Here is an 11,911-nt window from a genome sequence, read left to right as displayed (position 1 = left end):
AGCACGTGGTGGAAGTGTGACACTTGTGCTGATGTAAGTACAGGTTGTATTACTCATCCCTGGGGGGAGGCAGATTTCTAAATATAATAACAGTGCTTATCGAGAGCCCTTTGGATGACGTTTTCCTTCAGAATTGCTTCTGAATTTTTGTTCACGCGGGTGTTTGTGTTGCATGTTGGAGGGAAAATAAGCCTTAGATCTGTCGTAAGCCTGAAAATACTGGTGCCTGGTGATCAGATCTCATTCTGAAAGACAGAAACCCAGCTCCTATGTGTAAACCAAACCCCAAAAGCTAAAACAGTCTATTTTGCATAGTCATGCAGCTTATCGATTAAAAACGCCTCTCAAATATTTTCTAGTGGGCAGCGTACCTGGCAGGTGCCGTAATTGTGTACAGTTAGACGGGAAAGAAAATAGCTTCAGCCATACACGCCATAAAGACACAGACGTATGGACAAGTTACTGGTGTCAGAAATAAGCCTTGAGGTGTTTTCTTCCTTTTCTCGTGCAATCTCTTGTCATTCTCTACCCAACCACAGGACGTTGTGTGTCAATTCAGTTGAAATTTTACCAATTCACTCCTGAGCATCCCTCAGAGCATTTCCTCATCTTTTCAGTTCCCCCCACACACCGCTTGGAAAACCCATTACAAATCTGTCCTTTTGGAGGAAAAACTTCTCTGAATAAGGGGAGGTCTACAATGTTTTCTCTTTTGGTTTTTTTTTTTTCCCCCTCTCCCCAGCAAGTTTCTCACTTGCATGTCAGTAAAGGAAGAACACTCCTTTCTGAAGACTCCTCTGCTTCCTGCAGCTCACAGTTGTGCACTTCCTTACTCCAAATAAAAAATAAAAACAGGGGGATCTCAGCCCAAGGTGCTTCAGCTGGGAAGAGTGCTGGTTCCTTTTTGGAGGAGCTGTGGTACTGTTTGCGATGCAGGCGATGTTCTGTGCCACCGTATCACAGCCTGCAGCCCGGGCACATCCCACTGCTGGGTCGTAATAACAAAGATACGGTGGGGCTTATCGTCTTACCCAGTACAATCCAATCATGACTGAAAGCAGCGAGTTAACCTCTGTATCCAGCAGCTGTTTGCAAAGAGATAATCCGATCACCTTTGTGTTTAGCTTCTCATCCCAGCTTTTTGTCATTCTTTTTACACCATGCAGTCTGTCTTCATCAAAATAAACTGTCTTTCCAGACATCTGAGTTACGATCTGCTCCCAGTGTGGGAGTGTATCTCATTCCTAAGTAGATTTTGACGAACAATCGATGCGGTCGGTGTTGCAAAGCTTGTTGTGCTCCCTTTGTTCAGCAGAGATCGGTGCAGCAGAGAAGCAGCCATACCTTCTCACTCAAGCAGTTGCTGGGGGTGTGAGTGGTCATAGACCAGAACCAGCTTGTCAGGGCCTGACACTAGGCTGGGGCCAGATGCACCTTTGTGTTCGCCGTCAGCCGGTGGAAGGTGTCAGTGGTTACTGGAGCCCTGCCATGTATCTGCTCTGTTCTTCTCTTTGTTCTCCTGAGCATCACGGGCAGCAGATAAGCTGGGCTTTCTCCACACACTTTAGACATCAGGATTTCTTTAGGTCTTTTCCAGCCTCAAGACAAACCCGCTGATGGCTCCCTTTTCATGGAGTAGAGAATAAATCACACCTATACCCTCTACAACCAGCTTTTCATAGCGTGTGCTATGAAGGGTGAGGATTCGCAGCGCTGCTTTGCAAACAATTCTGCCAGCTAGGTTTGTGCAGCTGCTAGTTAAAAAGGACTCCTCTGTGAAATAAAGGGTGGAAAATGGCTTGATACGCCATTGGAATGTGGTTAGTTGATAAAACGTATTCTGGTCATAGTCTAGTTCAGAGCCTTAGCACGAGAAGAGAAAGAACAGCGGTGCTTTCCTGTCTCTTCCTAAATTTTATCGTTGATTTTATCGTGAAGCACTTTAACTCTTCTGTTTTGCATGTACAATACAGACAGCTGAAATCTCCATTTCCATCTGCTGTTCCTTTTCATAGACAGGCTTTAAAGACAAATCTGGTTTTTAACAACCTGTTCTGGTTCTTCATTTTGTGCGTTTTCAAGTAGGTTTGAGTAAACTAAAGACTTGGTGTAAAGGCAGTAGCCTGACTGTCTTTTAAAGAGATTCTTTCTTTCCTCCCCAGTTGTTGGAATGTGGTGGGAACCTCTTTGACGCAATCTCTCTGGCAGTGAAGGCAGCTCTCTTTAACACAAGGTAAAGCACAGACCTCGTTTCGTGTCAGCGCAAGAGCAGCGCTCTCTGTGAGCCGAGCATTTTTAATGCTTGGTTAAGTGAGAAATACCCCAGGCAGCCCATTGGCGTGCAGATAACCCAAGCTAACATTACCTTAATTCCAGTTCTAATAATCACGTGTCGTATTGGGTCATGCACAAGCAGAGTTTTGCAGCACCCTTGAGAAAGAAACTAGTGAGTGGCTTTGCTGAAATCTTCTGTAGCAAAAGCAGCTGGAGAGGGTGCAAAAGCTGGACTCTTCCAGGCATAAATGTTTTAAAGGTGGATCTCCAGTTGTTCTTTAGCTGTTAAGTTAGAGATCTGCTAAAGTCACTGGTGCGGTTCTGGCCGATTCACAGGGGAGTCAGCGCACAGTGCTAGAGCCAGCAAAGAAAAGGAGGAAAATAGGCTTTTGAAGGCAGGCAGTGTATCGGGTTATAAACGCTTCAGAAGGGGATGAGGGGAGAATCCATCTGAGACCACAACTTGTATGTGATTGCTGAGAAATTTCCCATGTTAACCAGGTCCTTAACGGTGACTTTTAACAGTAGATCGGTTTTGAGGCATTAAGAAGTGCTGTCACAAACCTAACGGCTCGCAGAGGAGCTGGCAGTACTCCCAGGGGAAAGATGCCTCTGTTCCCCTCTGTGAGCTGCCAGGAGGCAAAAGTCATACAGGTGAAGCAGTTGCTACCCTGTGAGTTGCTTAGCAGATCCAAGGCACGTCCTTTATTTACAAGATAACAAGGTCTTTCTCCCTGTTGCAGCCAGAATCCTAGTTCTGAGTAAAGAGAGGTCGTATCAAAACTAAAAGACATAAATACAATCTGTTGCTTTGAGAACACAGGCAAGACGGAGGGTGTCATTGCTTTAACGATTCTGCTTTATTTTTATTCTTCTGACAACCAATCAATATGTATCCTTCATACAATCCTGAATCCGTGGGCAAACACCCACCATCTCATGGCAGCCGGTTATCAGATCAGAATGGGGTACAGGATGATGCAGGCAGAGCCTGTCGGTTTTCCCACCCACCCTGCCCTGTGCGATCCCTGTCTGCTGAGGTGAGCAGGGAATGCTTTACGTCTGATCTCATACGAGCTCGGAAAGTGGTGAAATTCAGAGAAAGCCTCTATTCCTCTCCCTTTCCTGTGGTACCTACTACGTTTCCTTTGGAGCAACATGAGGCTGTTGAGAGCAGCTGCCCGCTCTCCGTAAAACGTTCCTGTCCAAACCAGACGAGGTGTCGGTTTGAAGATCATTTCAGATTAAGTGCTCTGAGCCTGACTTGCCATACGTGTGCTTCTTGCAGTCTTACTTGCCTTTCCTAATCTGTTTACAGCCCAGATTTGGTTTTCAGATCTTTGTCAGCCTTGACTGTAGCCTTGGAACCAAGAGCAGGGAGCTCAAGCTGCTGGGTGTTTTCTTGGAAGCATTTGGACATTTGGAAACCTCAGCTTCATCCTTAAAATCTTGCTCTAACCATTTTTATAATCTCTGTGGGCACATTTCTCATGAGGACTGAGTAAATCCAGTGTTTTTTTGCAGGGCCGGATGGTAGAGGCAGAATCAGTTAGTGAAATCTGGGTCTGCAGCACGCAGTAAAGAGCGAGCATTGTTCTGTGTGTGCCTGCGTCCTGCTCTGCAGATTCCTGCCCCGATAGCTGCAGGAATCAAAACAGAAAAATGAAAGTTGTGAAGTAAACAGGTACAGCTAGTTCTGGAGATAAACCTTCACGAGCTGGGAGAGGAAAGCTCTGTTTTGCTGGAAACGCTTTGTGCTGCGCTCTCGTCGACTAGTTTTTGTGTGTGTTGTATCTACCCCCTTTTTTCTGCAGCCGTGGTGCTCACGTCTGATCAACTCCTTTGGCCTCTGCAGTAGTTCCAACTTGCACCTCTCTCGTTGTTCTTGGCCAGAGCAGCTCCTCACAGGCATTTTTCAGGTATTAATGCTGGCAGCTTTTTCTCGCAGACTAAACGTGGCTCTGGTTTCATAGTTATTTTAGAATGGCATCAAAAATTGCTTAATCACGCAGGTTTTCTTGAAACCTTCCTTCCATTTTAAACGCTGCTCTGGCACATACACTTCTTGTCCAACGTTGTCCATTGTCCTGTGTAGCTTGAGGGTTAGTCACCATGCGAGTTTATGCCATCTATCTTTAATGGATTATTTTTAACATTTTAAATATTTTTAATGTGAGAACAGACCTTGATGCATTTCCAGTGAGTTGCAAAGCATTCTGAGGTTCATTTCGGGCGTATTTCAGTTTTAGCCTGGCTCAGGCCGCTGTTCTCGGAGGGGATTTGTTCTCCCTGAAGCAGGGTGAGCTGGTGTGAAGTACTTGCTTCTAGGACTCTCAGCCGCAAATAACTGAAATCCTCTTCCAGGGAACAACAAAACTCGCTTTGCGTTGGTGGCTCACTGAAACAGTCCCTATCTCCTCCTCTTTTAGAAGAGATTTGGAACAGAACGTGTAGAAGAATGTAACCTCCAGAGCCTAGTTACAAAACACAGTGCTACTGTAAAAGCACTGATAGAAAACCCGGCTGTGGTTACTTTCCACATGAAGTTTGCTTTCTAGGGACCTCTGGAAATACTTCGTGTTTTCAAGTGCCAGTGTGTAGACGTTCCAGCAGCGTGGTGGAGCCGGGTGCAGGTTTTACTGGCCGGTAAAGCCAAGTCTCGCAGTGCCCCATCCTAGGGAGTTCCTGGATAAATGAGGCTATGTGAGATGCTGATGTTCGTGGCAGCTTGAGATACCCTCTTCAACTAAATTGTTTTGAATTTAATTTATTGCTAAGAAAACTGCATTAACTCCTGCTGTAAAACTGCCACTAAGCGGCTGTCACAAGTGCCATGTATGCGTGGCTGATAAGGAGCCTGTCGAGCTCATCACTCACTGTGGAGAAGGAGCATTTCCTGGGTTTCTGCCTGGCTTCTTATCCCTGGGTGTTGTTTTTGTACGTCTGTCCTTAGAACAGTAGAGACTAAGAATGAGAATATCTTGCCAGTCTTCCCATCTTGCTCAAGGATTTCACTACCATCATCTTTCCCCTGGCCACAGCGCTCCTCGGGAGGTGTCCTTCTTTCCTGAGCAGCTTTACTACTCGCCCGTGCTACTGAATGTGGTAACGTTCTGGATCTTCATTTTCTAAATGTTCAACCTTCTTTAAAGGAAAGGACGCTTCTGGAGTCGAGTGTAATGAACAGTGTGTTCATTAGCTGTTCTGGCAATGACTCTGCCCGTTTTGTTTCCACAGAATACCCAAAGTGCGTGTTTTGGAGGATGAAGAAGGCTCGAAGGAGATCGAGCTGTCCGACGACCCTTACGATTGCATTCGACTCAACGTGGATGATGTGCCCTGCATCGTCACGCTGAGCAAAGTAAGCCCGACGAATTGCTGACCTTTCCTTTCAGGCAGGTGGTTGATTTCCTTCTCCACATGCAGCACACAGCTAACGCAGTTATCTGCTGGGTGCTGCCTTTTCCCCAGCAAGAGTTAGAGATGTGCTTAGTTTGCTGAGAGTTTGTCTGACATTTCTTTTAAGGAGGTTGCATGAATAGTAGAAAGGCTTGTCCTGAAGTGAGGGCTCACCTGAGCCCCGGGATTTGTAATTTTCACTGAGGAGGAAGGGAAGGAAGTCCGTGCTGGGTGTTGGCAGGGAAAGGGGAGCGTGGAATTTCATGTTGATAAAAGAATGGTCAGAGAGGCAAACAGTGTGAAACAGAGACACGCCTGTCTTCCCTCTGTTACGGTCAGAGGCTGGTTACACACCGTGCTGCCTCAGGCCACGTGGTATGAGGAGGGGAGGCTGACAGAGGTACCACTCGTGGTTTAACTCCTCAATAAAGAGCTTGGACAACTGCAAACTGTCACTTTGTCACTGACGCGCAGATCGGCTATAGGCACGTAGTGGATGCCACCCTCCAGGAAGAAGCCTGTTCTCTGGCCAGCCTCCTTGTTTCTGTAACCAGTAAAGGCACCCTCACGTCCGTGAAGAAAGTGGGGAAGGGCAGCCTGGATCCTGAGAGTATTTTTGAAATGATGGAGGTAAGGGGGTTTGAGCAGTTCTGTCTCGGATGGTGCTGGATGCACCGGAACTTGGGTGTGTGAAAAGCCGCAGGAAGGGCTTGAAGAGCAGAGATCTCAGGGCATTTACTGGGTGCACAGGAGGCTCACTGAAGGTCACAGGCAGTTCCTTTGAAATCTGGTGCGAATGGGTGTTCTCTCAAACTTTCAGAGGCCTGAGCTGCACGGGGCTCACGTTTGCTTCAGTCAAGTGCTTCACAGCTGTAAGAGTGTGAAGCTTAAGGTGATGGACTTTCAGAGTGTTTTTAAAGAACACGTTTCCTCTCTCATTGTCTCCCTTAAAGACTGAAAGAGCAAAACTTCTCCACATGGTAAAGTCCCCACAGAAGCAGAGCTGGTACTTGGCATCGCTAGTGCTTGGTGTTCACTTCCAGCACAACTCATGGAGCACCAGCGGGCTTTTCCCTTGCGTTCTGAGGTGTCCCTTAGCCCTTTGTCTCTGGGTAGAGGGGTGTTACTGCTCATCTGGCATCCTAAAGAAACTGAACTTCCTGTGGACATCTGATGTGTCTTCCTCGATGGATTTTGAGTCCAATTCTAACTCAGAGTCTTCAAATTTTGGGTCTAGGTCTGTTACAAAGAGAGAGGTGCTTAGGTCAGACACAAGTTCGTGGGAGAAGCTGGCCTTCATGCAGATTATCTGCGCAAAGCTTTGATCAGAGCCTCTGTTTTGGTCACCAGTTTCACTCTTCGTTGAGCCCCAGTTAGGAAGATTGTCAGAAGAAACCAACGTGTTTTCTGGGAGGTCAGAGATTGTTTGGCCCTGCCCTGAACTCGGCAGCCTGATTAGGATACCAAGAGAACCAAAAAGGCCTGGGAATGTCCGGTGGAGGAGCTGCGTAACCCTTGCTCGACACCTCCATTCCCTCATGCTCTGGCTGCAGGTCACAGCGTGTCCAGCTTTCCCGTCCTGGTGGAGACCAGATGTTCTAAGGACAGGTCTCTTAGGAAGGCAGCTGCATGGGGGAGGTTTGGGAAGCTGCCAGCATCAGGCTTTTTTGCTGAGTTTGAGCCCATCCGTAACCTCCTGTTAACTCCTTTAAGGTCCTTGGACAGTGCCAAATCGCACATCGTAGTGGTGGACCTGCCACGGACTGATTTGGCAATGCAGCCACGGTGCGTGTTGGGCCTCTCTGGCCGCATGAGAGGGCGTTGAGTGGGTCTAAATCCACCCTGCTGATTCTGAGCATGTCCAGAAGAGTGTATGGAACTCTTAGGAGGCTGCTTTGCTGCCTAGGTGTCTCCTGTCCTCTGGGCACTAACGTATTTTTTCATACAGCATCCGCTGGCCAATTTTATGTGCGCTTGTGCCTGATGTGGGTTTAATTGGTGCTCCCGGGTGATCCAGCGGTGCACAGGTCTGGTGTCAGTGATCACAGACTGCGTCTCTGATGAATGGCAGCACTCCCTTTAAAGGTCCATCCAAATTTACATTAATCAAATTAAAACGAAGCTTCCACCCCATCGTTAAGGGGGGTATTTGTCAGAGGGAAGTGTTCCACCACGGTTGTCTCCTCGTTAGTAAGCATATGTCTCAGATTCATTTCGCTTTCTTTGCATTGCAGACGGGAAAAAGAGTAGGGAAGTCGCTGCATGTGGCCCTTCAGAAGACTCTGGATGAGGAGGAGAGTTTGGGGACCTCGCGGCAGAAAGTTGGATTTCTAGGATGAGTTTTCATTAAACCTTCAGAACTGTTTTTAACTGGTTGTGCAATCCTGTTGGTTTGTGTGTAGAAAAAGGATAATCTTTTTGTTCGGTTTGGCACCTCCATCCTTCTGGCTAAGAGGCTTGGAAAACGTTACTAAGCATAAAGCAAGCTACAGGTACCTGTGGATAAGCAAATTGGAGATGCTTGCCACTGGGGCAGCTCTGCACCCCAGCAGCGGCCATTGCCTGGGAAGTGACACGTCTGGTTTCACTGGTGTCATACTTTAAATCAAGATTTATTTGCTCACCAGAGCTCAGCCTTACCGCTTTTGCCAACGGGCACAACAGTAACGCAGCCAAAACCTCTCATGGTGGTGACAGGGAAGGCCGTTCTCTGAATGACTGTTGCCTGTTTTACTACATCTTTGGGGCTGGATACCAGAGTTCCTCCGGGGTGAGTTTTGTACAATGGCAGCAGTCGTGTATTTCTGCAGAGGGGAAGGGTCTCCAGCCGCTGTCTCCATTTTACATCGGGTAAGATGCTTCCAGAGAAGCTGCCTGTACAAAACCAGCTACTTCAGGCACAAAACTCCTGGTACCAAGCACGTCCCGAGAGCGTTGCTGTGAATTCAGCGGTGCAGGGATCTGCAGTGCCTCCTCGATCCACCTCTGTCCTCCCCCCAGCTCTTCTGTAGCTGGGTAAGCAGGCCCCCAATGGACTGGGGGTCTTCAAGGGGTCCTGTTCCTTCCACGCCTGCTACCTCCCCTCTGTTGGCATGGAAAAGCAGTGGGGTGTGACCGCAGTTCAGACTGGGGCTGCCTCTACCCCTGAGATACAAATAATGAGCCTGGCCAAAAGCTGGTTGGTGTCAGCTGTCCCATGAGGTTTGCTGCGACCAGCTCCCATCCCGGATGGATAAACCATGCTCTGAGAGGGGTAAAGGGCTACAGCTCTCCCAGCTGATCCAGCATCTTCCTCCAGGAAACCTCAGAGACTCTGGTTCTCAGGCCTGCTGAGGGCCATGCCCCCATTTCTATTCTCTTTGCTGGCTTTAACCCCTCCCTCCCATCCTGAACAAAAATAGCAGTTAGATCTTTAACAGAGGCTTCAGCTGGGGCTGCTCCTGTTCCTGTCCAGGCTGGTGGAAAGTTCCATGTGTTGCTGTGCAGATATTGCCACGTTTTCATTGAATCCAGTCCAGTCAACTTAAGAGGAAACATCTGTGGAGCGGGATAGCTCACTGTTTGTCCCAGAAATTAATTGCTTCTGCTGGGAGTGTCGAGAGGCTGAGAGCAGTGCACGGGAGACGAGGAGTCCTGCACCTCCTGCTGGGCTTTGTGGAGGTCTCGAAAAAGCACCCCGCGGCGATTTACCTTTTTATTTTAATTTTATTTATTATTTTAGTCGCCAGCTTAAAGGTCTGCTTGACGGGGACAGTCCCCTTGAAGCAGGAGTGGGCTGGTGGACCTGGCTGGTTTGCTTCTTACATTTCTCCAGATCGCTCAGGGCGATGCACAGCAGATTTACCAAGATCAGTGGTTTTCATGTTGCAGATCAGGTTTGATCTCCCTGATTGAGACCCAGAAGATCACAGTTCCTTCAGCCCCTTAGCCAGTGCCTTCGGAGGGGGTCAAGGAGTTGAAATCTCAAGCCACGTTGGGACGCACAGAGATCCTCCTCAGCTGGCATGGTGGGACCACAGCCGGGGCAGCGGTGCTCAGGCACTGGAGGCACTGGGAGCCGGCAGCCTGCAGGCCCTCCCTTCTCTCACCACACACCTCGCTGCACTTTGGCAAACGGTAGGTTTGGTGTCTTCAGGGTTGGAAACTTACGGGTTGAAAAGTGATGATTTAAGTCCCGCCTCTCTTCTTCCCCCCTGCCCCGCTCAGAGAGACCAACTTTAATCTAATGAGGCTTTTTGCAGCACGGATTCCTTTCTTCCTGGTCTCTGATCACACAAACTTTTCTGTAAATTCAAAAAATTAAGGAATTCCTGAGGCTGAGATAGAAATTCCCTGACAGTCCCTCATTCAGCACCCACAGCCATATGAAAGCAAACCAGTTGCTTGCCAGTCCTGCAACACCGACTGCCATTTCATCAGGGACTTCACTGGAGCTCATGCTGAGCCCACTCAGTGAACCTACGGTTAGGACTTCCTTCAGCGCAGGAGGTTTAGACACTTGGCTACAGTTCTCCTTTGGCTTGGTCGGTCTTCGAGACATGGGTGATGGGCAGATTTACCCCTGCACAGGAGCTGCATGTGCAGCAGGAGGGAGGGTAGAAGCAGAAGGGTTCTGAGCAGCCAGGAGCACTCGAACTTGAGTTCTCCGTGTTTGGGGTCTGGTTTAAGGCCTGAGGAGCTCCTTTAGCACTGATCTTCCATCCCGTGGTCCTTGGTGAACATGGGGTAGGGATGTGAGCTGCTCTTGCCGTGGGTGGGATGGGGAGACTCCCACCTTGGGCTCAGAGCCAACTTCCTAAAGTTGGTGCTGGGGATAACATGCTGTCTCCTTGGTTTTCCCTGTCATTGTCCTGACGAAAACCACCCCTTCCTGAACTATTACCACATTTCTACTTGATTGGCCTCAAAAACAATGATCCATAGATTCGGCTCTTTCCATTTTAACCTGTTCTGATGTTGTTTCCGCTGGTGGGAATCAGAAACAATGCCAGCACGAGTTGGGCAGCAGCTAACGAATATCAGAGATTTTCTTCTGTTAGCCCCACTTCCTCGCGGTGTGGTTTTGTTACTGCCCCGCGCTGTTTCTCTCCTGTTCTTTGAGGTCCTGTGGTGCCGCCGAGACCCGGATCCTCGCCCTGCAGAGTGGGTTTGGCCAAGGCAGCAGAGGAGTGAAACCCAGCGTGCTCCCCCAGCCATGGCACAAAGATCCCTTAGTTTGGGTCTCCCCTTCGCTCTCCCGCTGTCAGCAGGACCCTTCCCAGGGATGGGGGCTGCAGGAGAAGAGCTGTGGCTGCCTTTGCGCTGGTGACTTGGCCGGAAAAGCCAGGTCTGGTCGCTGCTGGTGTTGACGATAACCGTGTGAGCGCTGTTCCCTAGTCCCCCCTCCCACTTGCCAGCCATTGTGTGGCGGCGCTGCCTCATTTCTTGGCTTGGCGCAACCTGCTCCTTTCCTAGGAGCCAAATCAAAAGAGCCTCTGATCTCGCTGCCCATTTCCGTGCCGAGTGGGCACAAAATCACAGCTCCCCATCGCTGCCAGGAGCATCCAGCTACCTCTCAGAGTGGCTGAGTCCAGCCACTGGTTTGCAAACTGGAAGCCTTCCCAGTACAGCATCCCAGCCTGCTTGCTGGGTTCCCCAGAGCCACCGAAACTTCTGTGACTGCTTCCACGTGGTCATGGGGTGGTTTCCATATGCAGAGGTTCTTCTGCCCTGTTGGTTTTTTTTAATCTCCAAGCAGTTTCCTTACAGCTAACAGGAGCTACTTGCTGTCTGGCCAGGAGACTGGGCTTGAAACCAGAGAGTAAAATGCTTTTACTGGGAAGTAAAATCCGTAATTGCACAGATTTAAAACATAATGGACAAAACCCATGTTTCTTGGCATAATTATACTCCTTCTACTTCCATTAGCCCTTCCATGAATTAGCTGTCGCTCTCTTTCCCCCGGCGCCGTCTCCCTCTCTCTCTCTGATGGGCTGTGTGTGCCTAACAAGCCTCCCAGTTTGCTGCTTGTTTTCCAGCCCCAAAGGCGAAGAGTTCACATGGCCAAATCCTTGCCACCATCTTCCAGTCCTGTTAGTTCCTCCCGTGAAAAGGATTGCCCTCCTCCCACGCCTCCCTCGCTCAAGAAGCGTGAGTCATCGGGATCTCAAAGGCATGGTGTCTGCCCCAGCAGCCAACTTCCAACGCACCACCGACAGCCCCAGTGTTTAACTGGAACCGCAGCCTCGGGCTTCAGCAG

The 11,911-nt window shown here is 49.1% G+C and overlaps 1 protein-coding gene across 1 annotated transcript in view; it reads left to right on the top strand.

The window, feature by feature from the left end:
- Positions 1-8,043, top strand: part of EXOSC7 (exosome component 7) — a gene marked incomplete at its 5' end in the record, with an annotated part of 12,716 nt that extends 4,673 nt beyond the window's left edge. Inside the window, 4 exons of the mRNA XM_010132103.1 lie at positions 2,163-2,233; positions 5,512-5,635; positions 6,148-6,303; positions 7,908-8,043. Of these exons, the coding sequence (XP_010130405.1) occupies positions 2,163-2,233; positions 5,512-5,635; positions 6,148-6,303; positions 7,908-8,012 (456 nt within the window). The remainder of the gene's footprint in view (positions 1-2,162; positions 2,234-5,511; positions 5,636-6,147; positions 6,304-7,907) is intronic.
- Between the last annotated feature and the right edge of the window lie 3,868 nt (positions 8,044-11,911).

This window comes from Buceros rhinoceros, unplaced genomic scaffold (assembly GCF_000710305.1).
Source record: "Buceros rhinoceros silvestris isolate BGI_N320 unplaced genomic scaffold, ASM71030v1 scaffold20282, whole genome shotgun sequence".
NCBI classification, from domain to species: domain Eukaryota; kingdom Metazoa; phylum Chordata; class Aves; order Bucerotiformes; family Bucerotidae; genus Buceros; species Buceros rhinoceros.
Note: the sequence above shows the minus strand (reverse complement) of the source record. Positions and strands in the feature narration are given on the sequence as shown.